The 27,611-nt window shown below is 42.8% G+C and overlaps 1 protein-coding gene across 1 annotated transcript in view; it reads left to right on the top strand.

The window, feature by feature from the left end:
- BEND7 (BEN domain containing 7) overlaps nucleotides 1-23,068 on the top strand; it is a 46,012-nt gene extending 22,944 nt beyond the window's left edge. Inside the window, exons 6-9 of the mRNA XM_059816663.1 lie at nucleotides 4,015-4,240; nucleotides 9,924-10,043; nucleotides 17,983-18,033; nucleotides 22,611-23,068. Coding sequence (XP_059672646.1) covers nucleotides 4,015-4,240; nucleotides 9,924-10,043; nucleotides 17,983-18,033; nucleotides 22,611-22,672 — 459 coding nt within the window. The 3' untranslated portion in view covers nucleotides 22,673-23,068. The remainder of the gene's footprint in view (nucleotides 1-4,014; nucleotides 4,241-9,923; nucleotides 10,044-17,982; nucleotides 18,034-22,610) is intronic.
- The last annotated feature ends 4,543 nt before the right edge of the window (nucleotides 23,069-27,611 follow it).

The following is a 27,611-nucleotide window of genomic DNA, read 5'->3' as shown; positions in this document are numbered from 1 at the left end:
TTTTCAACTGAGTGCTGATTACAAAATTTTGGGGTTTTTTTTCAACTTTCATGAGCATGTAGCTCTCCCTTGAGTTCAAGGCTGTCTGTTGTTTGAGCTTGCAGTGGAAACTTGTTCTTCATCTCTCCTGTTGCCAAGAGCCACCGTGAGATCAGGAGCCGTGAAAAGTGCTGTGTGTATAAACCGTTCACAACCCTGTCATTTGCTGATGAGCACACGTAGTCCACACATATGCCCTTATCCTGCCAAGATATATTTATGTGCTGTGTTTCATGCCTGGCTGGTCCCACTGGCTTCAGGGGACTCCTCACCTCTATAAAGTTCATACCTCAGTCTTTGCTGAATCGGGTTGGTCTTCATCGCTGTGGTTGCTGGATGAGGGCCTAGATGCTGTTGATGGTGTCAGTGTGACTAAAGGGGCCAGAATTTGCCACTCTAAAAATATGTACTTTTCACATGTAAGACTGCAATAAGCACATTTTCTTGATTCATGTAACATGTACGCATTGATAGAAATTTCATGTATCAGGCGGCTTTGCTTAATGACCAGATAGATGTCATCTGAACCAGTTCACTGATGAATAAACTGATCATTAATTTCTCTAATATATTCTTAATTTTGAGCAGGCAGTTTCCAATTTCCTAAGTACTATGAGCTAGAAAAACGTAATTAAATTCAGTATCAATAAACGTAAATGAAAACAATGCAGCAGATAATGTTCTACCTTTCTGGAAGCGGGAACTAATAATAAAAAAGAGCAGTCATGATAATTCAGTTATAAAGATGCAAGCCACACCAGTAATTAGATTGCAGTCTCATGCCACAGAGTCGGTATAGTGAAACAGAGTAACTATTTTGATGCTTTTTCAGAGGTTTTCCTTTTGTAGTGTTATGCTTAATAATGTTTGAGGGAGTGGTTTGGGGAGGGGCTGGTAATTTATCTCCAATATGTAATTTGTGCTTATAATTTTTCTTTGCTTGTGGCACTCTTTTCAGCTTGAAGCATGGTTTTGAAAACAGTTTTGTACTTGCGATGGAATTTAATTTGGCTTTATGAATGTGTTCCATCGCTGGACACAATTCTTCGTAGGTGCCAATTTGACCTAAGAAAAAAAAGAAGAGAAAACATGTGGCTCATAAATCAGGTCCTCATCTGTCCTCCCATGCTTTGGCCCCTGCTTGCTACAGTAGTTGTTTGACTAAATTTACAGAGCCAGAACCCCGAGACAAACAAATTGATTTTGTTTTGTGTTCCGAAAGAAAACAGTTGAGTTCTGAAAATAGATATATTTAACAGTGAAAATAAAATGTGACCTTAAACATTTTGAGAAGGCTAAAGAAAGTCACTTCTTTCAGAATGAATGGTGGTATTATCTTTTTCTATTTATTCATAAGCATCTCTACTGTGCTCATGACCAGCATGTCTGAGTGCCTGAAAAAACTGAAATACATTTTACGCAGCACCATAAATGAACGTTCCCTTGAGAATATTACACGGCTTGTCTGTAGTGTGTGCTGTGTCATACGCCAGGACTGCCGCCGCTGTTATTTTGCCAACATTTATTGAACTTTGAGAAAAATCTGTTTAATGTGCATAAAATTGGGGCTACCGAAACCAGTGCAATTAGTTCAGATTTGCTGAGATGAAATACTGCTACTTACGGAGGTGGAAAAAGTCTTTGTGAGACTAACTCTTAATCTGGCCCATGAATCAGAGAACCTGCTTTTTAAGTGTAATGATCTGTTACTCTTAGTTAAACTTTCTTGTGTTTGTTTTACTGTTACAATATTTCATTTATAACCTAATAATTTCTAATCTATGTAGTACAACCTCCTAAAACGTCTAGGATTAAATCTAATTCGCTGCCTGTTAATTTTAGCACAGCAAAGCCTTTGGCATTCAGGCCTTATTTATTTTATTGTACGCAAATAGTTTGCCTACCAGTTCCTTATGCCATGATCATTATCTACTAACAAATGCTTTTCCTTTTGAGAAATCGCATTCAAAGTCATTATGAAGTTCAATTACATACTGATTGTCTTTGACTGAAGAATAGTTTGCTACTAAGGGAAAGCAAGAATAGATCAGCATTTTGCCTTCAAATTATTTCGCTGAGATACGAATTGATTCCTATATTAAGAATAAAATAGTAAAAATTAAAATAACATTGACTCTTCCACACTGGTGCACTGGTAAGGTTTTAAATCTATTTTACAGCTGTATTAGTGAAGATGATTTGTCTGCCCTATGCATCTTGTATCATCGAGGTCATCTTAGATTGCTATCATAAGACCCAAGACCCAAGTAACAGAACAGGACAAGATACCTTCATCACCATGACAACTACATTCTGGTTTTTGATTAACATGAAGTAGAATTTTTCCCAAGTTGTAAACTTGGCCCACATTTATTTACTCTTGAAAATCTTTTCTGTCACCAGAAAGTTTAGAAGTAACATATTAAAAACCCACCTACATCAGAAGATTGTCAAATGTCAAATAGAGTAACTCTGACTGTTTTGCTGGATCCAGCATTTTGAAAGTTCTCAAGGTAAAAAAACAACTTTTCATCCAGAACAAGCTGAGAAACTTACGTGCTTTTTAGATTTTTTTTTCTTTCTTATTACTATCTGCATATTTTGAGATTCTTCATCGTGGCTTCCCAAAGCATTGTAATCTTCAGTTTTATCGCACAATACATATACATATCCAATGATAGTATATTCTTGGAAAATATTCTGCTTGCTGTAACTCTCTCGATACTGATTTTTAAAAATCCATGGGAAAAGAGTTACACAGCCAAATCCTTCTGAGATTGGCAGCCCTTTCTTCTGTCTAGACTCAAGACGTTTGCAGGTGATTTGATGGGAGATGGCATTTGCTTTTGCTCTGTAAACATCTTTGAAAATGCACCATCACTGGTGGGTATATTTTCATGTAGGGGGAAAAAAAAGAGCAAGTTATTAGGAGCAATGCTGTGTTGTTAGCTTATTTTCTCACATCATGACCACTAATTTTTTCCCCCCTTGCCAACTTCCAGATAATATCTTAAAAATTTTACTTTATTTGTGATGTACCTTTGTTCTAGATATATAATTCTTCCATACAGGTATCTCGTGAAAGCACTGTGTGGTAGTCACAGAAGAAAATACTGCAAATATTGTTCATGTAATTTCTGATATGTACAGACAGGGGCAGCAAAAAGACTCTTAGTACGGGGACTTCCTTGAAGGCCTTTGTCTGCTTTGGCCCACAATGTACTTGAGACGAGACTCTTGTGAAATACAGGATGATTTTGTTTCCTCTTCTTCCCCTCCATCTCACTTTCTACCAGTTGCGTAAATTCCTGTGATTTACCACTGAGGATTTTTGTGCTGAAATAAGCTGTCTATCTAACATCATCCTCTTCTAAGGATGCATTTTGGGAATATGAAAAGGAGGGAGAAATGGATGATCAGCAATTGCTGGCTCCAAGGGCGACCTCAAACTCATCATCTACTTCAACTCATATGGGGCGTATCTGCGCTGGAAGTCCTTTAGGGAAACCACGTGGAACGGGCCCATAGCCCTGCAGTTATCCTTCTTGGAAATGTCTGGCTGCCCCACAGCATGCTCATCACATCATTTGGCAGTGAAACAAGTCCATAAAGCGGTTAGATAGATGTCCAAAAAGCTTTGCATAGGAGTATTGCTCTGGGGTGATCCTCTGGTTTGTCATTATTATCCAATATTGAAAGGTATCCCTTTTTGTTAGCTGTACACCTAGAAATAATGTCAGTAATTGTTAACTTTTACAGTGGCTAGACATGAGTATGATTATTTGATTTGCCTTTTAAGGTGCTTATTCACTGATGGGGTTTGATTTCAGTGAAGTAGGCTGCTGTGGTACTGAATAGCTGGGAAAAGATTCATGGTTTGATTAAGTGATTGTAAAGTCTCACCAGATGCATGATTGAAGTAAAATAATGTATTTGAATGCTCTTTTAATTAAAACATTTGTATTCTTTTGGTAGCCAGAAGTGCAACTTGCAGAAGGCTTTGACGTCTTCATGCCGAAATCTCAGCTGGACTCTATATTATCAAACTATACTCGCTCAGGAAGTCTGCTCTTTAGGAAGCTGGTCTGTGCATTTTTTGATGACAAGACTTTGGCTAACTCTTTACCAAATGGCAAAAGGAAAAGAGGGCTCAATGACAACCGGAAAGGACTAGACCAAAATATTGTGGGTGCAATAAAAGGTATGGTTTTTGCTTTCTTTCATATGTGTAATTAGATCATATTCTCAGCTAGGGAGAGTGTAAGGGGATTAGAATTTCTGACGTGTGTTAGTCTATTAAAATATGCAGTTTTATTTTTATTCCCTTTCATTCACTTGTTAAAAATAGCTTCTACGGGGACAGCATGTGTTAATTTTAAGCCAATGATCCCAGTTTCTGAAGTCAGGCTCTAAGGTTAGAATCTCAATGTTCGTATAAGATAATTATTTTTTTTTCCGGATATCAGAGATGCAAAGAAATCTTGAAAACATAATGACAGCGTAACTGATCCTCTTCAATCAAAATTCTGAGTCTTGCACTGGATCTGACTGTGTCTGCTCTGTAAATAGTTTAGTAGTTGGTGACTGGATTGGGGAGAGATGGAGGAAGATAATCACAGAATCACAGAATCACAGAATCAGTACGGTTGGAAAAGACCTGTAAGATCATCGAGTCCAACCTGGGGAAAAAAAAAAAAAAAAAAAAAAAAAAACAAACCACACAACATCAAAAAACCCACAAAAGAAAAAAAAAAAAAACCACAAAACCCACGCCACACAACAACAATAACAAGCCACAACCCACCCAACACCACACAGCACCATGTCCATCAAGCTACATCCCACAATGCCACATCCACACGCTCCTTGAATACCTCCAGGGAGGGTGACTCTACCACCTCCCTGGGCAGCCTATTCCAGTGTTTCACCACTCTCTCAGTGAAGAACTTTTTCCTAATGTCTAGCCTGAACCTCCCCTGTCGCAACTTGAGGCCATTTCCTCTAGTCCTGTCACTAGTCACTTGGGAGAAGAGACCAACACCCACCTCTCTGCAACCCCCTTTCAGGTAGTTGTAGAGAGCGATAAGGTCTCCCCTCAGCCTCCTCTTCTCCAGGCTAAACAACCCCGGCTCCCTCAGCCGCTCCTCATAAGACTTGTGTTCCAGACCCCTCAGGGACTGGGACTGAGATGAGTTTGATGCCCATAAGAACTGTGGTGGTCCTTCTCTTGTCGGAGCAAATTGCTTAGTTGGTGTAAGGATCCTGTGCCAGGTGGTTTTTCTTAGCGATCACTGCTTTCTCACTTCCAGAACACATGTACCTTCAGACTCTGTGATCGCAACATATAAAGAGCTACTATTAGGCCAGAGATTCTGAATGGGATTCTATTATTTTGAAATTTGCTATAGTAGGGAAAATACCCAAGTTACCGAAAGACAGGCTGTGTTGCAAAGTAGAGCTTGTTTCAGAGGCTGTGACTCGTCCTGAGGTACATATCACTAACTTAGGAGACGTAAGCCAATGAGAAGAGCTTCTATAAGTGCATAGGCAGCAAAAGGAGGCAGGGGAACCTTTTGCAACCACCTCTGTGTCCTCTTTTGGCCCCCTCTCCCCATGCGAGAAAGACATTGACATACTGGAATCAGTCCAGTGTAGGGCCACCGAGACTTATGGTACTGAAGCAGGTAAGTGGTGAAGTATGTATGTGAAGTGACATATGAGGAGAGGCTGAGAGAACTGGAGAGAAGAAGATTCAGGAGAAACCTTATTGCTATCCTTAACTACCTAATGGCATGGTGTAGAGAAGACAGAGTCAGACTCTTCTCAGAGGCACAAGAGGCATTGGACTCATGGAAAATTTCAATGATGTGATGTAAGGAAAAGCTTTTTCTACGTAAGGGTGGTTGAACAGTAGAATAGGGGTTCAGAGGGGCTGTGGGTTCTTCATCCCTGGAGATATTCAAAACTTCACTGGTCACAATCCAGGCATCATGATATAGCTGGCCATGCTTTGAGCAGCAGGTTGGACATGGAGACCTCCAGAGGACCCTTTCAACCTGTGCAATTCTGCTATACAGCATATGTTGTGGCTATGTCCTAGTCCTAATACATCTTACAGAGTTTCTGGCAGACTTTCTTACAGTTACGCTTATAATTAGGTTTCAATCACAAACACTTCTTTATACCTTCTTTTCTTGAGCTCAATAATCTGCAAAAATCCAAAGCTGAATTCACTCCATCTCTATCTCGTTCTTCCTTAAAAGCTTTAATAAATAAGTTAAATGGACAAAAAAAGGAGTTCAAAATTACTTTTAAAAAAAAGAACACACTCTAATTTGAGCAGCACTGTGATAAAAGAAATGTTTTTCAGTAGATGCAGCAGCACTGTTAAAATAGCAGTCGTTGCCCACTGCAGAGAGCAATGTTTCTCAGTAGCTGAGCTCATATTACCGGAGCAAATTCCGAAGCCTGGTTTAACCTCTTCCCTTTTCCCTTGAGCCCGGGGGGAAGAAAGGAGGGAGTTGTAGTTCCAACAGATTAATTTCATCTGTGATGGTGCTACTAGGTACCACTGTAATAAAAGTGATCTTTATTGGCATTTACAGTATTGCCCAAATGTTAGTCCCTGATCCCTGATAGGGAAGCCCATCCCTAAAAGCTGTCATGGAATAAGATGCCAAGGGCTGACGTCCTGTGGATCTTTACTGAGCCTGGCTCCAATAGCACCCTTCTTCCCTCCAAAGAGCTGTGCTATCGCACACTGTGGTTTCATTTATTCCAAGAAATAACTGAGCCAGTATGAAGTCTCCACAAGAACAACATCATGTTGTTTGCATTATTATCATTAGGACATTCCTCTACCACGTGCCCAGATATCCTTTAGTGGCACTTTTAGTCCTTTTCCATGACAGAGATACAAAAGTGGAGAAAAGGCTACATTCATGACAAAAACGAGCAGAGAACTTAAAGGAGGGACTGTTTGCTTGAAAATCGCTCTTCCTGTCTGAAAACATTTTAACTGCCGTCCTTACAAGTAATTTAACGCTTCTGCAACAGGATGATTAGCTGGGGAGAAATTCTCTCTTTTGACTTTGGGTATTCAGTGGCACTTGTTGAGTCAGTTGCAGTGTTTCTCCTGGGCAATCAGTTTCCCTTGTGAGTCACATCAATCTTTCACTCAGAACTGGGGGGAAGAAGAAAAAAAAGGAGATCAGAAGTGGTTATTTTTCCTTTATGTCATAGACTAGAAATCCAGCCAGTGAAGTCCTTCCCTGCAGAAGTCAATGGGAAGTGTTCAGGTGTATGTGTGATGTGTCCCTCAGGGTTCCATACTGGGACCAATACTATTTAATATCTTCATCAATGACATAGACAGGGGGATTGAGTGCACCCTCAACAAGTTTGTGGATGACACCAAGCTGAATGGTGCAGTTGATTCGCTTGAAGGAAGGGATGCCATCCAGAGGGACCTTGACAGACTTGAGGAGTGGGCCCATGTGAACCTCATGAAGTTAAACAAAGCCAAGCACAAGGTCCTGCACGTGGGTCAGGGCAAGCCCCAGCTTCAGTACAGACTGGGGGCTGAATGGATTGAGAGCAGCCCTGCAGAGAAGGACTTGGGCATACTGGTGAGTGAAAAATTGGACATGAGCTGGCAATATGCGCTTGCAGCCCAGAACGCCAATCACATCCTGGGCTGCATCACAAGAAGTGTGGCCAGCAGGTTGATGGAGGTGATTCTGCCCCTCTACTCCGCTCTGGTGAGACTCCACCTGCAATACCGTGTCCAGCTCTGGGGTCCCCAACACAAGACAGACATGGACCTGTTGGAGTGGGTCCAGAGGAGGGCCATGAAAATGGTCAGAAGGCTGGAGCACCTCTCCTATGAAGACAGGCTGAGAGAGTTGGGGTTGTTCAGCCTGGAGAAGAGAAGGCTCCGAGGAGACCTTATTGTGGCCTTTCAGTACCTAAAGAGGGCTTATAAGAAAGATGGAGGAAGACTTTTTACCAGGGCCTGTAGTGACAGGACAGGGGGCAATGGTTTTAAACTGAAAGAGGGTAGGTTTACATTGGACATAAGGAAGAATTTTTTTTACAGTGAGGGTGGTGACACAGTGGAACAGGTTGCCCAGAGGAGCTGTGGCTGCCCCATCATTGGAAGTGTTATAGGTCAGGTTGGACAGGGCTTTGAGCAACCTGATCTAGTGAAAGATGTCCCTGCCCATGGCAGGGGGGGTGGACTAGACAATCTTCAAAGGTCCCTTCCAACCCAAACCATTCTGTGATTCTATGATATACAGGAGGTTGTCAGCATCGTACAGCTCAGGTGGACTGAAAAGGGGAGGTCGCATTTCTCCTGCATTCTTCCTATTGCATGCCCATTCTTTTTTGCCCACATTGGTGTTTCCCTAACCACACATTAAGCAGTCAAAGCTATTTCAACTTTCATTCAAGAGAATAACAAGCAAGTTAGAGAAGAGAAGCAAGTTAACATATTGGCTTTCCAAGGCTGCCGGACTCTGGCTTCTTGTTCAGGCAACAGTGGGCAGTAGTCGTAATTCCCACAGTAGGCATCTGCAGTGGGTGGCCTGCGTACAGCCTGGTGTCACAGATTGTCCCCAGGTCCTGGTCACAAGCAGGAACTGCAGCTCCATGTTTGAAGTAAGCAGTAGTCTTAAGTCATGATCAGGTTCCCATTGTGTCCGGTACTCTATGGATTGAGAAGGGAAAGATAATTTCTACCTTCAGAGAGACCGTAATTGTTGCAAATCGGACACTGGCAATGTGTGGGGCTGTATTGACTTCTCTGGGAAGCCCTCAGAGTTGGTCTGATGTCCTTGCTGACTGGACTACAGAGGAAAGCATTGCTAATGCCTTCCATGAAATGGTTTTGTGAAGTTGTTAACATGGAAAAAGTTTGGAGGGTGTGATTACTTTCGGTCCCTTTATACTTACCAGCTAGCGCTGTTTCAAAAGCATGTGTATAAAAATACCAAAATTGTCATTTTCTATTGCGTGCTTCCCCATCCCATTCGTGTGACATTTATTCTCAAGGATTACAAATTCCTTGAGTTGGGGCCAGTTTTCTTTCTTTGTTTGCCGGTCATAATTGGCCACTGGGTTCTTGAGACCTCTGACCAAGACTACAATAGCAATACCAACAGTAATAATATTTTTTCTATTTCTGCTCGTTTGTTTTTTGCACGCCTCTCAGTTGCATGATGAAAATGAATTGCATCAGTTTCACTCTATTTGTAATTTTGTATTTTTGATAGAACATTGCTAGGTTTGCTGTAAATATGGAATTAAAAATAACAACCTTCTATGTACCATTTTTACAAAATATAAAATTGGACTTGTAGTAGGATACTTCTGTTTTCTCACTAATGGCTTTCATTTTTTTAGTGGCTTTATAAAAATTCTATTCCATCTGGTTTGGCAGTATGAGAACTGTAGAGATTTCCACAGTGGTAGGACTTCTATCTTTCATCAGATCTTCAGCTCTCTACTTGTACCATATGGAAGGCAGCATTTCTAAGTGCCTGCCACATCTGGAGACTCAGTTCAAAGTACACTATTATTTTTCTGTGATGTTTTTGTGTGAAATTAATGAATGGAGGACATCAGGTGTAGACCGTTTCTCTGGGATAGGCTTTTATAAGTAGTAACTATGGTATTATTGTGATATTTACACACACAAATTACTTCTGAATGATAAACTTGTGGAACGCTGAGTTGGCCTCTGTTCTCACAATCCTAGATTTGGCCATTTAAATGCTTTTTGCGAAGTGGATAATTTGATATATTTTGTTTATAATCCTCTCCAGTCTCCTTTTCTCCATTCTGGTGGCACATTTCAAAAAGATGGTATCTTTTTATTTCAGTCTTTACAGAAAAATACTGTACTGCTAACCATGTGGATAAACTTCCTGGTCCTAGGGACTGGGTCCAGATTCTTCAGGATCAAATTAAACTTGCAAGACGACGATTAAAAAGAGGGTCAGGTATGTATAAAAATACAAGGAACAACATGTGAGTGTAAGATTAAAAGCTTAGAGCCTTTGTATCCACAGAAGTGTTTTTCTTGTTAGACTGTAGAGTTGTACATGTTCACTCTATGAAAATTAAACCTCTGAGAATTTAGCAGGTTTCTCTGTAAAGTACAGTGTTTCTTTATGTTTGGTATGGTAGCAAGTTTAGGAGCTGTCTTTGCAGCCAAGTTAACTTTGAGTCTTTCTCAAATGCTGTCTCTAACCCCTTTCCATTAGCACCCAAACTCTTCTTCCCAGTGTTTGATGAAATCTGAGTCCTAAACTAGCTGATCCAGCCAGGGTTGCAGGTAGAAGTTTTTTAATTCTGTGTTATTTGGTCTGATGAGCAACTCACTGTACTGTTAAGACATAACCCAAGCGACCTTTCCCTCTAAACTATATGTGTCTGGAAGGATAGATGAGTTTTCTCACATTCTTTGTGAAAGAATCAGCATCACTGTAGCAAAAAAATCAACACCCACCCTGCTTGTGCCAGCAAGGTTCTGCAATACATGGCAGGGAGCTTGCCAGCAGTAAGTAACAGGTAATGTAGGTAGGGTTTTGCAGCAAAGCTTCTCAACTTGGGCTGGGATAACCTGCATGCTTGGGGCTAGGACCAGCCTGAGGTGAAGGCTGGGTGCTAAGCTTTCACCCCGACAGCACGCAGCTGGTGAGCTCTCAGCTCCAGCAACGAACAGTAACGTGCAGTCTCAAAATCCCCAGTAGAATTCATGGAAAAGCAATATCAGTGATTAAGAGAGGTGTAATTACTTTATAAACCTTAACTAGTCTCCTTCCCATCTTCAAGCCTCCTATCCTACAAAGGGCTTTCTACGTACAAGACTTCACTTACTCTTCCTCATCCTAGTGTTTTCTTAAGGCTCTCTCGTGGTCGTGTTTCTTGCCCATCTCTCCCTCGGAGCATCTAACACCGTTGTCTGAGGCACATCACTTGTGCCAACGTCCTTAAGCATGGTCCTTCACTGTTACTGTATTTAGCTGCCTGCCTTTTCCCCTCTTCCCTTCTGCCCATCACCACAATTTAGTGCCTGTTAGCATCCACGAGTTGACGGGATGAGAAACCTGATGTCTCCGCAGGGGATGCTGGTGGTCCCCATGGCTACGGGGGGGGGATGGGGGGGAGGCGGTGAGTGAGACCACAGGAAATGTCCTCTCTGGCTCCCTGTCTTGGAGAGCCAATGTTTTCTGTCCAAAGCTGTGTCTCTGAAACACACACCTAGACTGGCATCTGAAATCATTCTCCACAACGTTATTAATGCCAGGAGGCAAAAACGTAAGACTGAGGAAAATGAGAAACACCCAGAGACAGAAATAACACAGGGGGAGAAAAAAGTGCGGATTATTCAGTCACATAAGCTTCCCTGAGTAGAGCAGCAAACCAGCACTAGCCTTAAAAAGGGTTTCTTTACATGTTGGGGGAGGGAGGAGAGAGGGATATGAGATAATCTTGTTAAAGACAGTGTCAGATTACTGGTGTTGTACAACAGGACTGCTTTCCGCCCCTTCTAAGGCTGCCTGTCCCCCCCAGGACAGGAGGGTGGAAGCGGGATGCCAGGCCTCCATAAGGTGAAGAGTGCAGCACGGGATGTGGAGAGCAGAGGGTCCTTGGGCTGTCTGCAGAGAATCCCTCAGGAAAGAGGATTGACCTAATTTTGTTTTGATTTTTATTTTCTTTCATCCTTTTTTATTTGCTTTTCTTTGTGCCTCTGCAGGATATTAATTAAAATGACAATGACGTTCAGCTTTTGCTTTTCAAATGGGGCCACCTCCATCTCTGGTCCTTTCTCAGGGTGGGAGAATCTAAGCAGAGGGTATTGTCTCTAAACTAGCAAGACTATAAAGAAAAATAAGTAAAGCTGAGTATAGTGTGATTGAATAAGATAGGCTCCAATATCTTTCTCTGCCTGCAGAGGGAAGGTAACTCGTTAACCAGTGCATGGATTAGTAGTGAGCAGCAATGTACCTAGCGGTCCCTCAGGTTTATTTGCTGGAAAAAAAAGTACATGGTAACTGGATTGCTAGAAAGGCTCTTTTTTGTGTTATTTAGTTTACTGGCCATTCCCTGCAGTGCATCCGTTTCTGTCTGACATGAGATCACAGGCAGACATGCTCTTCTCAGTCTAGCAGGAGTGATTGAACACAACACCATGGCCATCTGCACCTTACCATCCACTACCATCTTCACTGGTGGCTTAAGCTAACCCAAGCTGACCTTGCACTGAAGCAAATGAGAAGTTACCACAGCCTTTGTGACAGCAAAGCAGTAGATAGCTGCAGAGAGGCAGAAGCAGACAGCTGGTTGCAGTAACATCTTCATCTTGTTGAAATAAGATTTGTTAGTACTTGTGTACTACAACCGTAAGCTTCTGATATGAGGGATGTATGATGTTCTGATGAGCTGATCAGGCGACAGATCCATCTAATCCTGTATTTTGTTTCCAGCAATGGCTGTTAGCAGATGCCTGGGGAGGACTATAGGACCGAGGGAAGGATGTTGTGATGCTTGCTAGCGTAGTCTCACAGCCCTGAGCAGCTTTGTCCTGATATAAAACTGCTTGTGTGGGAACTATGCACATTTTAACTATTCATTGTGAAGCCATATCAAAATTGTTACAGCTGTGTGTAACTTCCAGACCAAAACAGGAGGGGAGGGCAGGCATGGAGGGAGGTTTGATCTGCTGTGGGGAGAAGGTGTCCCAGGACTCCATGCTGCAAAACTTAGCTTTTAAGAATCTGAAAACTTCAGGAATTGCAGCCACTGAGACATGGGACTCATCACTCTTCCAGCTGAGCTCCTGAGCTCTACCAGTCCATGGGTGGCCAGTGGAGCAGAGGCTGAGCCTTTCTGAGTGAGCGTCCTCAATGTCCATACTCCCAGGTCATTCCCTCTGAGTTTCGTCTCCACTTGGTCACTGAAACACATTGGCTAAGTTTGTGGGTATAGACTAAGGTGCCCAAAGAACAAAACTGAGCCAGCGTTAAGCTAAATTCACCCAAGACTCTCTGAGGCAATGTATCTGCCTGCTGCCTGATCGCACTGATTTATCTACACCGGTTTCTGGTTTGTCATAATGTGCAGGCTTTATGTGGAAAAGGCCTAAGATGATCCCTTTATTTTACAGAAGCCACAAGACACCTTTTTAGTCACCACTGAGTTGTGCTAAATTTTAACAGCAGAAGTATTTAAGAGAGGAGGGGCAGGCTTTCCATCCTGCTTGCCTTCCCCTGAGCCATTTAGTACATCTTCTGATTAGTTTTTCATTTCAAACCAGGCAGTAAGACACTGCATTCACGAGCAGCCCTCTCCGCTTTATCCTGTGAAACACTATTTCAGTCTGATAACGTAAATCCTGCTCTAGCTTTCAGTGATATTAATAACTTGAGAGAATTCTAGCAAACGAGTGGGGTGGATCTGCTTTTTGTACCTCTTTCTATAGGGCATACTCTTCTAAGTGTTTCCAAATTAAATGAAATCATGATCACTGGATCATAGATGCTGCCCAGCTTCAAACTTATTTGTGATGTTTGGCTCATCTCCTAGAATTAGGGACAGAAAAGCTCCCTACTTGGAAAGCTAATCAAAAAATCAGTTAAAAATTCTGCTTTCTAGAAAATAGTTCCCCTGTGTAGATTTTGAAAGGTTGTTATCCTAAGCCAAATAAAAATTCATTTAAGTTTCGAATCAGTGACAATATTTTTCATAGCTGGAAATACTCTTTTTAAAATTTATTTATTTTTCTTTGGCTTTTTCTTAGTTCTTTTAGATTATTGCCTGAGATCTGAGGCTTGGTTACGTTTTTTTTATTTGTTAGATCTGAGAATAAAGCTGTCACTGCCATTAAATTTTTATCGGCCTTGTTCAGTCTTTTCAAAATTTCACAAGTTGGCTGTCACAAAGGGGAGAAGAGACTGCAAGGTTAATGTTACAAACAGATGTTATAATTAAAATTAAAGAGTATGATAAGATTCTTCAGCCCTGACTACTGGCCCCATTTCATGCCAACAGCACAGCGTACTGGGGCACAGCTTCATAGTGTCAGGTCTGTCTTCTCCCAGCAGAGAAGCTGAACCTTCTTGTCTGCTGGGATGAGATGCAAAGTGGCCCTGGAAGGGACGAAGTCAAAGGAAAACGCATGTGCATTGGTTTCCTCTCTTAAAGCAGCATGAATTACAATGCAAATTGCCTTGTAATTTACGGTGGCGGGTTTCCCACGGCGTGGTCTTTTCACCCTGCAAAAGAGAATATGGGTAGGTGGCTGGTGGCCTTGCCAGTGGCAGCAGAGAGGGAGACAGTCGACCGTTAGCATAGAGATCTTAAAACGGGTAAAATCAGAAGGAACTGACTCGCTGTTCATGTCACCTCTGTGCCAGACATAGCATCCAAGCCTTTTCATTACTAAACTCTCCATCCATTAATAAGCAGCTGGTCAGGGGCCACACATCTCTCGCAGTAAGTTCTTCCTCCCTTTTTATGTTTTGAAGAGCCTGTAAGCCATTATTCTGTAGCGGCTGTCCATTGCATAGACAGGAAAGCTGATACTGCATGAGTAATACTTCCACAGTACACAGGGTAAGGGCTGTTCATGCAAAGTGATTACCTTGTGCGTAACCTGGAAGCTTTTGATTGCTCTACTCCATAAAGGAAAACGTGGCAATGTCAGGAAATTTTTCTGCTGAAATTTTTCAGGCAGGATTAATTTAAATATATTACATACCGTGATGCTTCATCCTTGAATTGTTTGAAATTAACATTACCTTGTTGCAGTGTAAAATAGTGGGAATGAAGGAAGAAAACATGCTTACCATTTTTCTGGAAGTATGTCTTTTCTCCCACGTCTGTGTTCAAACTGCTGCTTCCATTGTTTCGGATGAGGGTTTTTTTGATTTCTGTTTCTCTTCATCCTTCTGATTTCCCTTGTGTTTTTGATACAGTATCTACATGTTGCGAGAGATCAGGTTGATTTTTTGCTTAGCAATACACACAGGGCCAGGAAGGATGTAGGATGCAACATGTGGTACGTTGCTTTTGTGGTCAGTATCTTAGATAAAGACGGCAATATTAAAATGAGTTACTGCTGCATTCATCTTCCCAGCCCTGAGCATACATGTACTTCTGTGCCAAGGAGCAAACCAGCAGGTGTACACTTAGCAGACAAACATGTACAGCAGAAGCTAAACAATTTTTTTGCAGGAAAAAAAATTCTAAGGAAACAACTACCAGGATTGTTTTGCAAGAGCTACTGAGCTCTCTCTATGCAAAGGACAGAAAAGAGGCTCTGAATTCCCACAGCAGGATCTATTCCTGCTTGCCTTGTCTTGCAAGCTGGCTCAAGACAAGTAAAGTTTGGCTGGCAGTCTCTGGGTGTGGTTGTCAAAGGCGAACCTTCCTTCCTGCTTGGAATGACATGTGAGAAGCTGGTGGTTTACATCCATGTTAGGAGGTTGAGATGTTTGTCATGCCTTCATGTCATACTTCACCTGGAGCTGCAGTTTCATAAAACAAATTCAGGCAGCTATTGAGAAAAGTGAGTAGGCTCTCCGGGCATCTGCCGTGCTCCCACTCCCTTTCTGGCGCTGGCACAAGCATTCATGTGGCAATGTTGTCAGTTTATAACTAGATCTGATCTTGGTGACCATATAGACGTTTGTGCTGGCATGAGGATTGGGACTGGAACAACTGACAGAGAGCTGGACCTCATCTTTCAGTCTTGTGCCAGATTAAAATGGCCAGATAACTTTGTTACCAACAAAGCTGGTTCGGCAAAGCTGGAGACTCAAGTCCTTATCTTCTGAAAGCGAGGTAATTCCTAGCTTCCATTTTTCCTTTCTGTATTACTGCTTTCCTCTGAGTTTGGTTTTAGCCAGGTTTAAGAAGAGCAGTTAGGCAGAAAGGTAACCGCATCTCTAAAGCTACTTCAAGAGTCGCTGCTGAGATTTCCAGAAAACCTATCACTTGAGCGGACGGCCTAGTTTGCACCAACCCTGGTATTGATAGAGGGACAACTTTCAAGCCAGCACTCAGATCTGGCTTCCCCCATTTTCATAGCTTGGGTCCTTTCAACCCAAGGGGCCAGTTACAGTTTTGTCTCTTGTATGCTGAGGAGCTGTGCCGCAGAATCATTTGGTGCAGGTATTTCTTCGTAACGTAGCTAGAAGTTGGCCTCCGACGGTCACTCCAGATTTTTTAAGCTGTGTGTATCCTGTTGGCTGTTTCTCAGCTGCTCGCTTCACCATGCTGTCTCCTCCCTTGTGCATCCAGTCCTTCCACAGCTGGGAGTCCAGTCCAGATTTAAACTGGCCTAGGTAACCTCTTCCCATTTATTGAACCACCCATTCCTTCCAAAATTCAAGATTTTTGGAGTAAGCTGTACCAAGCACTTAATTTGTTTCCTGCCCAGTGCGCCACCTTCTCAAAGAAAGTGGAAAAATGTATCGATTCAAGGCACAGAATTGCTTGAAGGTCTGTGCCGTGTACTTGTCAGGGCTCTCCATTTAAACCTTCTGTGGGAGGAAAGCTGCTTAGTACCAGGGTTTTTAGTTTACTTCGATTTTCTTTAGTTCAATTAATTTTGCGGAACTGAGCAGAGAGCATATAGCTAAAAACTGATCTGACATCCATGCATGTGGGAGAGAGAGAGCAACCTCTTGGTCCAGGGATGGATAGCCAGGGGTTGATGGATCTACACTAGGAAATCAATGTAGATCAGGAGCTGGATTAGTTCTTCTTACAATATCCTAATAAAGGCAGCTACTCAACATCCTCTGTGTGTAGAGCCATGATAAGGATGACCAGGACAGTTAGCTTAGTTTCAAGTGGGAGCTGAACTAAGTTGCTCCATACATCTGTAGCCTTGGTCAGATTTGATACCTATGGATACTGTGAAAGGAATGGACGTGAGTAGATGTATATCCACCATGCTGACCGTGTACAGTGTAATGTACAGTGTAATGGGCTGGTCCTTTATGACCACACCTAGTTTGCTGAAGTGCTCTCGAAGATCTCATTGTGTTTTAAAGGCCTTAAATATCATGCTGAAGTGCCAAAAGACAAAGGTAATAGGATTTTCAATAGGGCTTGTGTAGGTTAGGTACCGATTTCCTGTTACACACCTATAACTTACTTGGGGTTCACATGCACACTCCAGGGTACTACAGTCTAACAAGTCACTGCACATCTGCTGAGCCAAATTAGCTATCTTTATGCATACCCTTGGCCTGTGGCAAATACGAGATGAACAAATTAGGCTTTTAGCCTTCCTTCACCGTGGGCTAAATTAAATCAAATGATCTTGCATAAGCTGAGGGTTGAAAGCATGTGTGTATACATACGCTGTAATTGCCTGCGTACCTGAGTGCTTACATGCTTTTGTAATTACAGTGGATGCCCACCTGCATCTTTGAAGACATTTTGCCCTAGTAAATCTGCCCCCGCAAAATGAGCTTGCCTGTGGTCACAGAAAGTTTGGGTGCAGAAATGGGGGTGTTCACCCCTTTCCCCGTAGGCGTCAGATGATGGCAGCTGTCGGCGGGTGGAGTACCAGCCTGAGAGGCTCTTCCTCCAAGGACTGCTGGGGACTTTTCTTCCATGATTTTATCAAATGATTGCAACTCCTTTTATCATCCGGATATTCTGAAACCTTAAAAAGAGCAAGTGTTACTCTACCCCATTGCTGGCACAACTGCTTCTTTAATGCCCAACTCCCTCTTCTAAGTTTGCATTTTTATTATATGACCTTTTCCTCCAAGCAGTGAGGTTTTAACTGAGCAATAGCAAATTGCAGCTGAGGAAAGTAGATAGAAAATGCAAAATCACTCTACAGTATGTAGCTTTTTAATCACACTCCTGTATTCAGTAAAAGTAATGAAATTTCTTGTTTATATTTGTAATCAGCAGAGGCAACTGACTGTGATGAGAAGCCGGACATTTCTCTACTACAAACAGGTAAAATGCATTAAAATTTTTATCAGCTTCCAATGTGCGTGTTTGTTTATTTATGGCACAGAAGAAGTTCTCAGTAATCCTGGTGTGCCATATACAGCCGGGTAATTGCACACAGGACCCAGCTATCTTAAGTTTTGAGCGGCCTGTATTAAAAAACAAATGCATCAGAATCTTACAATTTCCCCCCCTATTTCATATTCATAAAACCTCAAGGTTCATGGTAGCAGCTAAGCTAATAAGGCCAGTAAGTTACCCTTCTTATGCCAGATAGGGACTTGTGCTCATCCCTGGTATTTCTGGGAGTTTTTTTTAATTCTTAACGAAGTTATTGGTAGGGACAAACACAATAATTTGTAGTGTAGGATCTGTTCAGTTGTCCAAGGTATTAGCAATAATATCTTGGGTTCACAGAAGGATTGCAAAGATATTTATATGCTAGTTAAGTGTTGGGTTACTATTTCTTGAAGTGCAGCCACCCTGCCTTAAAAGCCTGGCAGTTGCTAAACAGCAGCTTAGCTATGCAGCTGTGCGCACTAGGAAATAAGATTTCTGCATGCTGTTGCACGTGATGTTGAGATCAAGACAGGCTGAGACTGAAATTTGAAGCACCCTCTCAATAAGAGTCAGTCTATCAATAGGTGCCCTGATGGTAGGAGCTGAGCTGCCATCCTCTGAAAATCCAGCGGGGCCAGAGTCTGGGGAGATGGTCATTTCCCTGCCTTACAGAGTCATTTCCCTGTAATTTCACCAAGATGCTGCCTGTTACCCCAAAGCCAAACTAAAAGGAGGGAAGATCTTGAGCAGACAAATAAGGTCATTGATTATGGTGCTTATATATGGTGATTATATATTTTTATCATATTCCTAAGGTGTAACAACAAAGGGTGGTTGGAGATCAACGATGCTATTGCTGTGAAGAACAGGACAGGGCTGATACTGGGTTTCTGAGTGCATGGCATGGTACCTAGAAGCTATGAGGTGTACAGGAGAGTACTGGTACCATCGCAGCATCTGTCTGTTGTGCAAGGGCTTCGTAATTTCTCTTGCGTAAGGGGTGGAGAAGGAGCTTTCACACACCCACTGCTGTGTGCTGGAGCAGCAGCTGCCAGCCGTGGAGCGCTGTCGGTTGAAATCCCGCTGTTGGAGCACGTGCAGTTACTAAGGAATAGGACCAGCGAAGCAGTTGGGAGGACAAGCAGCTATAGTCTTGTTCTGGCATGGACCCAGTGGGGGCTGGGAGCACGCGCTGAGTGTGAGCTGCCGTGCTGCATTCTTGGCCGGCCGCTGAATAATATTTCAGGGTACGGTTGTGATAATAGATGCAGGAAGCTCTGGTTTGAAAGGTCTTTTCCAAGTGACATCCTGTTCGTTTCTTTTATCAGGGAGGGAAGCAATTCCATTGCAAAAGGACCCTCATAAAGGTTGCTGATGTGATATAGTGTTATCTTTTCATTGCACTGGTAATCGTACTAAGGAGCAGAATTATCGGATTGCTGTGCTTTTCTTCGAGTGCAGTTTCTGTAGTTACTACTTGCATGGTACGTCTTTGATGGAAATGAGTGTGCTGAGATGGTTGTGGTAGAGAAGACAACTCCCTTTCCACTCCACAGCAGATAACCATTGCAGTCTGCTTGCTCCTACACCTTCAAGCATCCATGCATTTAGTTTTTGACCTGAAATGTTTCCTTTGCGATGTATACCTCTGCATACTATCTGTGGAAGGACGCATAAATAAACCACGCTGCAGTTTGCATCAGTGGGGGAGGTGATGCTCACAGGCTGTGAGACAAGCGTTTGACTCACACCCATTATTATATGTGTGCAAGTGCCTCTTTATAATACGTATCCATGTAGTATCATACTGTTCTTGGAAGCAAATGATTTAAAGTGATACACAGACAGTATAATGACAGTAATTATAATAGAGAGGCAAAATACAGAAGCCTTCTATCAAGGAGTGTAGCAAAAGAGGTGGAATATAACTTTTACAGAGGTCTTTCCCTGTCTTAGTACAGCTGGTTTTATAAAGGGGTGTTGCTGACAGGTTCTTTAAAGAGAGCCTTTGTGCGATTTATTCAGCTGTCTTCTTTGTTTAGCTTGAAAAATCTTTGGGAACGAGTCTCCCTGACAGTGCCTGGTGCAATGGGCCTCGGTCACAGATGACATCTATAGGAGCTAATATCAGATAAATCAGGAATGATCAGTGGTTAACCTGGTCTGTTGGTAGAGTAAAACCAGACTGAATTGGATTGTTTGAGGGGGTCTTGCAGGAGACTGGATGGGGAGAAAAGGTGGGGTAGGGAAGCTATTTATAACAGACATCAGATGGTTGCTCTTTTGGTCTTCAAGAATTGAACAAACTTGTGAAGCAAAAGCACCCAGAATGAAGGATTTGAATCAACGGTAAGTGTTGGTGCAAAAAAAAAGGGAAAATTCGGATGCCTTTAATCTGCCTTTCCTGCCCAGTCAGTCCTGCCTGTGACACCAGTAACGTTATGAGAAAGATCTGGGTATATATTGACTACCGATGCTGAAATGCCTCAACCTACGCATTTTCGGATCGCAGCCTGTGGCTGATACTTCATTTGAGACACCTCAGTCAGAAGTGTGGTTACTCTCAGCTCTCTTCATCGTTGGTGGGAAGAGGGCTGCTTCCAGAGAGGTGGTCAGATCAGCTAAGGTCACGTTTGGAGGTGTCCCTCCTTCGGTGCCAGCAGGACTGGGCTCTGAGTGCAGTTAGTTGGTACAGGTGTCTACAGCCGGGTTTGAACCTGCTCCCTCTGTGCCCACAGTTAGCGAAGTCCTGGACTTTGGGGTGAGCAGGGGGTGTTGTGTTTTCAAAGCCCTCTTCTGGAACTCAAAATCCTTGTAAAGAAATGGAGCTGGTACATCCTCATGAAACTAAGGAAGACACTTTTGCCCAATTATATTTTAGCACTTCCGAGCAGAAATCATGTTCCTGTTTTAAAACCACCCTCGACACTAAGAGGGCCTTTCCTTTGAAAGCTGTTGATGGAAGGGTGTTTAAAGTAAATTGGAAGAACCATGGCAGTTAAACTTGCTGGGAACTTTGGTGCATTGACAGATACATCTCAAGAAAATACGAGGACAAATGTTATCAAAGCTCAGGTCTTCCACAGTTCCAGCTTTTGCACCTACCAAAAGCTGAAGGCTGTGTCCAGACGTGAGCTGAGACAGCTCAGACAGCTCCCAGGCTAATTACCGTGGCCTAAGTGGAAAGACTGGTTAGTTTCTCAGTGATACAGGAACCTGGAAGGTGTGAGAGAGATCTTTATCAGGATGAAGATGTGGCAGGTTTTAAAGTCTTTCTATATAAGTTGGCATTGCAAAAAGGCTCATCTTATCTTGGTCTATAATATACATGAAGCATCTGGATTTTGTGTTTAAAAAAAGAAAAAAACAAAACAAAAACAAAAGGAAGGCATAACCCATAAGTTCTGCATGTGGAAACAAATATAAGCCAGCTGCAACACCCTTTTGAATCCTCATCTTGAAAACTGCATTTGAAAGACATATGCAGCCCAGGACCATGAGAGAGCCTTCCTTTGGACCACAGCTGCGCTGAGAGTTTATATAGTTTCTCCACACTGGGGTTAATTTCAAGATGAGAAAGAGTTTTGATATCCCTTTAAGAAGCTGAAACACTAACATCCCAATCCTCAGGTCCAGGGGTGATACAGCTTTGTGAAAAGATGAGAACAATCTCTTGGTAAAGAAACCAATGATAAGAAAACAGCAACGATTCAATTCTATATAGGTTGTCTCCTTTTTTCTTGAAATACAATATCAAGAAAACGAAACTTCAGAAAAAAAAAAAACCCTTTTCGAAACCTTAAATATAAATCCTTTATTGTAATATAAATCTTTATCCTTTCAGTGCATGATGGTATGAGTCTTCCCTTTTCATTGGGTTGTATTTGCCTTTCAGACTGATTGATGTCTGTCTCCTATTTGCCCTGTGTTCTTAGCGCTCTTGTTGTAATTCTTCTGTCCATCTTTCATTGTTCTGTTTAGAAAAAGCACATTCTTGAAGTGCTTTAAAAAAGATGGGATATAATCATACCGTGCACTTTTATATATATATATATATATATATATTTTCTCCCATATGCATTTAGACTGCTGTGGAGTCGTGGTTTTTTTTTCCAAAGAACATCCCAAAGTACGTACTCTAGGTTTAAAATTCATGTGGTGTTTTTTTCACTTCTTCAGAACCGTAACTTCAAAGGGGTGAGCATCACAGTGCAGTTTGTGCCAAAGTCTAATGCAGTGCTTTACATCTGAAGTGGGGTGCACTATATGTGTGATAAACTTTGCTGGCAAATTCTATATTAAAAAAAATATATTTAATTTGCTTTCTTTAGCCAGTTGAGCTCTACTCTAAATGAATTTCAGCAGTCACTGCCTGCATACACACCAGCAGTTCAGCCCCATCACAAAGTTAGAACTCAAATATGTAATTTCCATCGTTATAAAATGTACTTTTTTTGCAAATTACTGATTTCTTAAATTTTTATTTTTTTTAACTGATTTCTTCAAACTCTCTCTTCCTTCAGGTAACCTTTTCGACACCACAACAGATCATCTGATAGATGCAAACCCAGATTTTTCAGCTTGAATTTCACATCCTGCATCATTGTTCTTAGCGGATAGAAACATCCTCTCCTTTGAATTATGTTCCCACAAGATCAGCGTGAGAACTTCAGCGTACCGCAAGACGTGGACGTCCATACCATTTTCCCTTCAAGTTTGTGTTGTTTCATGCATTTTCCGTGTAACCTCAAATAACGAAACCACCAGATTACTTCACTGTTCTTCATCTTAATTAAAGATGATTTCCCTCCATATCCAAGGCATGATTTAATTAGTGGAGTATCCACTCTGAAGACATTCTCTTGCCTTTGTTTTTCCTCCACTATTGTATTTTTCCACATGATTGTATGCTTGCCAGCAGTGTTTCATCTTAAGCCACACAGAAGTGAATACACACAGCTGGGTGACTCTTCCCGTCCCCAGGGACCAGGGTGGCATCTGTCTCCATCATGAACCCCGGGGACTCGATGAGCATTTGACTCGGCGAAGCTCTTTGCTTCTGCAGACCCACTTTTCCTTTCCTGGCTGCTGTGATAACAATGACCAGTCCTACGCAGCTGTGATTAAAAAGTCCTCGCTGGATTTAGCAGGAAATAAAGCAGGATTCCTCCCAGCAATGCCCATTTCCTAATGTGTACCAGGGAGAAGCTATTCCTCAAACAATTTCCCCTAGGTGGCCATAGCAGGATGGTTCTCGAGCATCTTTGTAGTGCAGATCGCTGGAGGTGGTCATTCTTCCCTTGCTTCCCACCCCCAGCTTGCCCTACCACCTCAATCTCAAAACATATTAGTTTGCTGATTTCCAGGAAGAGGGTCTGCACACTGTGATTTTTCAACCACTGCCCTTGGCAACAATATTCACCTATTTTTTAAAAAAAGTCACCTTTTGACTGGCACTGTATTGATATCTCAGCAGTTAAGACGAGTGAATCGATCAAGAAACTGCACTACCCTCTAGACATTGAAAGGGTCGGTCCTTTCAGGTCAGGGCTAAGGTAAAATCGTACGTAGCCCTCCATGCAAATCTTCACTTCTGCACCTTTCATCAGCACTAAATTCACTTTAAAAATGTCGGGAAAAATCTAGGTCTCACCTGCAACATCTATCTTATCACCAGGCAGTCTGAGTGTCTTTTCCTGCAGTTGGAGGGAGAGCTTGCTAGAGCCTTTACCGTTGTGTTTCCTTGCCCTGTGAGTTTCCTATGTAGTGAGGATATATCCAGCTGTAGCCCTATATTTTAGGTGCATCTTTTTTTCTTTGGAAACTATTTGGCCTTTGAGTGTCTCAACAGAAGTGCTATTACAGAGTGGGATGGTTTTCAAAATATTTAATCTCTTTTTTCTAACAGTCCTAAAGCCTGTTTTCTCAGATGTCACTGAACGCCCACAAATAAGGCCGAAGCCAACAGGGAGCGGTTTGTTCCCTCGGCACCTGAGAAACCAGGCTCCCAGTCCCTCCCCACCCACCTACCGTGGACTTTTAGGAATGACCGTGTTCTCTCTGAAACTGTGTAACAGATCGAATGTGCACTGCAAACCTTAAAATTTGAGTCTTTCCTTCCTTCATGGCTTGGAGTTGCTTACATTGGGCAGGGGGCACCGGTCCGTCATGTCCATATCGTAACCCTTCAGCAACGGAATCAGCGTTTTGTAAATTTGGAAGATTGCGTTTGTGTTTACTTACTGTGACTACTGTTCAGACTTTCTTCAGAAATCTTTTTATAGGGTTTATTAGAAGAAAAAAAAATCATTCCATATTTAGGTAAAAATGTCTCAATCTTCTGTATATATGTTTTATTAATATGTAAATATTTAGATATTTTTAAATTACTATGTTCTTAATAAAGCGACAAGGGACTAGTTGTGAAATGGTGTATAACATTGTGTCGTGTTATCGATCTCTGGGAAACCCTCTTTGTCAGTCCAGAAAAGAAAACCTACAATAAATAACTTCAATTGCATGTGCGGTCCTGTGTTCTGTGCTGGATTCCCGTATTTCAGAGGAATTATTTAGCAATTAGTGGACTACATAGGGAAAGGTATGGAAAACCCTAAAAGTTACCACCACAATGCTATTTTTCCAGCTGGCTGAGATGGAAACCATGCTGCCTGCCAATCACAACAGCATCTATATCCAATCGCATAATAACTCTTGAGTATTAAGTGCTGATATGCTTGAAGTCTAATTTTAATTGAATTAGGTGCCTTTATAATCTGCACTTAAAAGGTTAAGCTCTGCTTCTATGGAAACAACACATAGAAAGGACAAACCAATGCTCATAATTTGGAGTAGCTGCAAAGATATATGCTTGGTAATTTATTATCACACCCTCATCAAATGTTGTTTGGCCTTAGAAAATATTTCCTGTGAAAACATGTGCCTGGTAATCTTCCATCAATTACAAGGAGCCAGTGAAGTGAAAGAGCGGCTTACCACACCTTTTCTGCTTTACGTAAGGAGAGCTAGGGATAAATTGCTGGTAAAAAGTCTAGTGAGAGTTTCCTTTACACTTCGGTGGCTGCACGGATCAGCTGAAGCCTGGTGCGCATCTTGCATCCGTATGACAAGGCGTGAGTCAGCGCAGTCCCTCTCCATTGGGGAGTATTGCAAGAGCAACTAAATCATAGATCACAGAATGGTTTGGGTTGGAAGGGACCTTTGAAGATCTGGTCCAGCCCTCCTGCAATGGGCAGGGACATCTTGCACTAGATCAGATTGCTCAAAGCCCTGTCCAACCTGACCTATAACACTTCCAATGATGGGGCAGCCACAACTTCTCTGGGCAACCTGTTCCAGAGTTTCACCACCCTCAGCTTAAAAAACTTAAGTCCAATCTAAACCTACTCTCTCAGTTTAAAACCGTCCTGCCTTGTCCTGTCACTACAGGCCCTGGTAAAAAGTCTTCCTCCATCTTTAAGTATTGAAATTGTCTCTTCTCCAGGCTGAACAACCCCAACCTTCTCAGCCTGTCCTCATAGCAGAGGTGTTCCATCCCTCTGCCCATTTTCATGGCCCTCCTCTGGACTCAGTACAACAGGTCCATGTCTTTCCTGTGCAGAGGACCCCGGAGCTGGACGCAGTACTGCAGGTGGGGTCTCACCAGAGCGGAGCAGAGGGGCAGAATCCCCTCCCTCGACCTGCTGGCCACACTTCTTGTGATGCAGCCCAGGGTATGGTTGGCTTTCCAGGCTGCGAGCGCACGCTGACAGCTCATGTCCAGCTTTTCACCCACCAGCATCCCTAAGTCCTTCTCCACGGGGCTGCTCTCAATCCCTTCATCCCCCAGCCTGTATTGACACCGAGGGTTGCCCTGACCCAGGTGCAGGACATTGCACTTGGCCTTGTTGAACTTCATGAGGTGCACATGGTCCCACTCCTTCAGCCTGACAAGGTCAACAGCGATTGCTGGTGCCCTCCACATGCCCGCAAATTGGCTTGAGATCTGAATACAACTCATCGCCCATGCAATTAGGGATCTTCCAGCTTGATGAAACAAATCCATCCTTTGCTAAACAACAAGTATTTTCACTCACCTGCTCTGCACTGCAAGTCATCCCCAAAAGCATGGCTTTGTTTAGCCTGGTTTTTTTAAACAGGGGGCAAGTTAATACACCATTACTTGTAACGTTAAGTGGAACACCCGTCTTTAAGATACAATTAGGAGAGAGAAATGTTGCTGTGTGCCAGGATCCGCAAGGCACTAAATCTCATCTGTGCTGCAAAGCCACCAGCAAGGACCGCTGCAAGGCTGTTGAAACGGCTGCAGGATAGAGCAAGTGCCATTGCAGCACCCACGTGTGTGCTCCAGCTGAGCTCCAGCGTCCTCGCTGGGCCGTTCGGCCAGTGCATCCCTCTGTCCCGTGTACAGGACACTAGAGATTAATACTTTGGGTGGAAAAAATCCTTCTGAAGCTTAACAGGAAAAAGGATATCCTTCTGGTGACATGAAAGGAAACTGGAGCCTGGGCTTCATAAAAAATGCATTAATTGTGAGACAAGAAGAAAGTCATCTCAAATGCCTATGACATGTTGGTTTAGAAATGGCTGGCTGAGTTTTTCAGGGGAAACACACACCGTCACGTCGGAGTGGTTTGGGGATGGGTGGTCCTGACGCAGCCACCCCTCCTGGAAACAAACCTTCTCCCCTGAGGTCGTGTTGCCTTGCTGGGAAACACATCTGTCCTTCATTGTGGAAAAGAGGGGGCACGCTCCCAGAAAAAACCCACGATGCTGACAGCAGGCACCCTCTGCCACTGCCTTGTCCTCCTAGAGAAACAGATGTAGCCAGGAGTTTTCAAGACTTCGCAAAAATAAACCCCTTGTGCATGTTCTCCCTCAAATCTAAAGTAGCAAAATGTCTTGTAGGAGGTGCCGAGACATTCCTTCTTCCTCCGCTGGCTCCCTGCCTGCTCAAGCATCCCCATGGCCAGGCTGGGGCAAGCGTCTTCACCCCTTCCCGCCACGCTGTGATTGCAGACAGGCACGAGAGGGGTTTGTACAAATAGGTCAGGTATGATTTCTCCTCCGCCAAGTGCTAATAAAAGCCACTGATGTGAAACCTATAACATTATGTGTATAAATAACTTAGCTCCTATGTGTAAACATTGATTCTGGGCTTTAAAAAAAACGAAATAATTCCATCAGCTTCTTCCCCTCCCCTCCACGCATATGTCGTTATGCCTGACTCCTAACAGGGACAGAAAATAGCTAATACCTGGGGAATTTGGAAATTGGGGAGACACACCCCTTGTGTTTCTGCGCTAGCTCCTTCCTCCAGCCAGATCCTCAGAGGTATAGAGGAATCAGGATGAGTGAGGCAGCTAATCAGGAACAAAGACGTAATTCTGGCTTGTAATTGCAAGTAATCATTGACTGGAGGGATGGTGGTAAGAGGAGAAGAGGCTGCATTTCGTGACCCACGTTTTCCCCTTCGCTCTTCTCACTCCCTCGGGCAGATGCAGGCA

This window comes from Gavia stellata, chromosome 4 (genome assembly GCF_030936135.1).
Source record: "Gavia stellata isolate bGavSte3 chromosome 4, bGavSte3.hap2, whole genome shotgun sequence".
NCBI classification, from domain to species: domain Eukaryota; kingdom Metazoa; phylum Chordata; class Aves; order Gaviiformes; family Gaviidae; genus Gavia; species Gavia stellata.
This window is presented reverse-complemented; position numbering and strand designations above follow the sequence as displayed.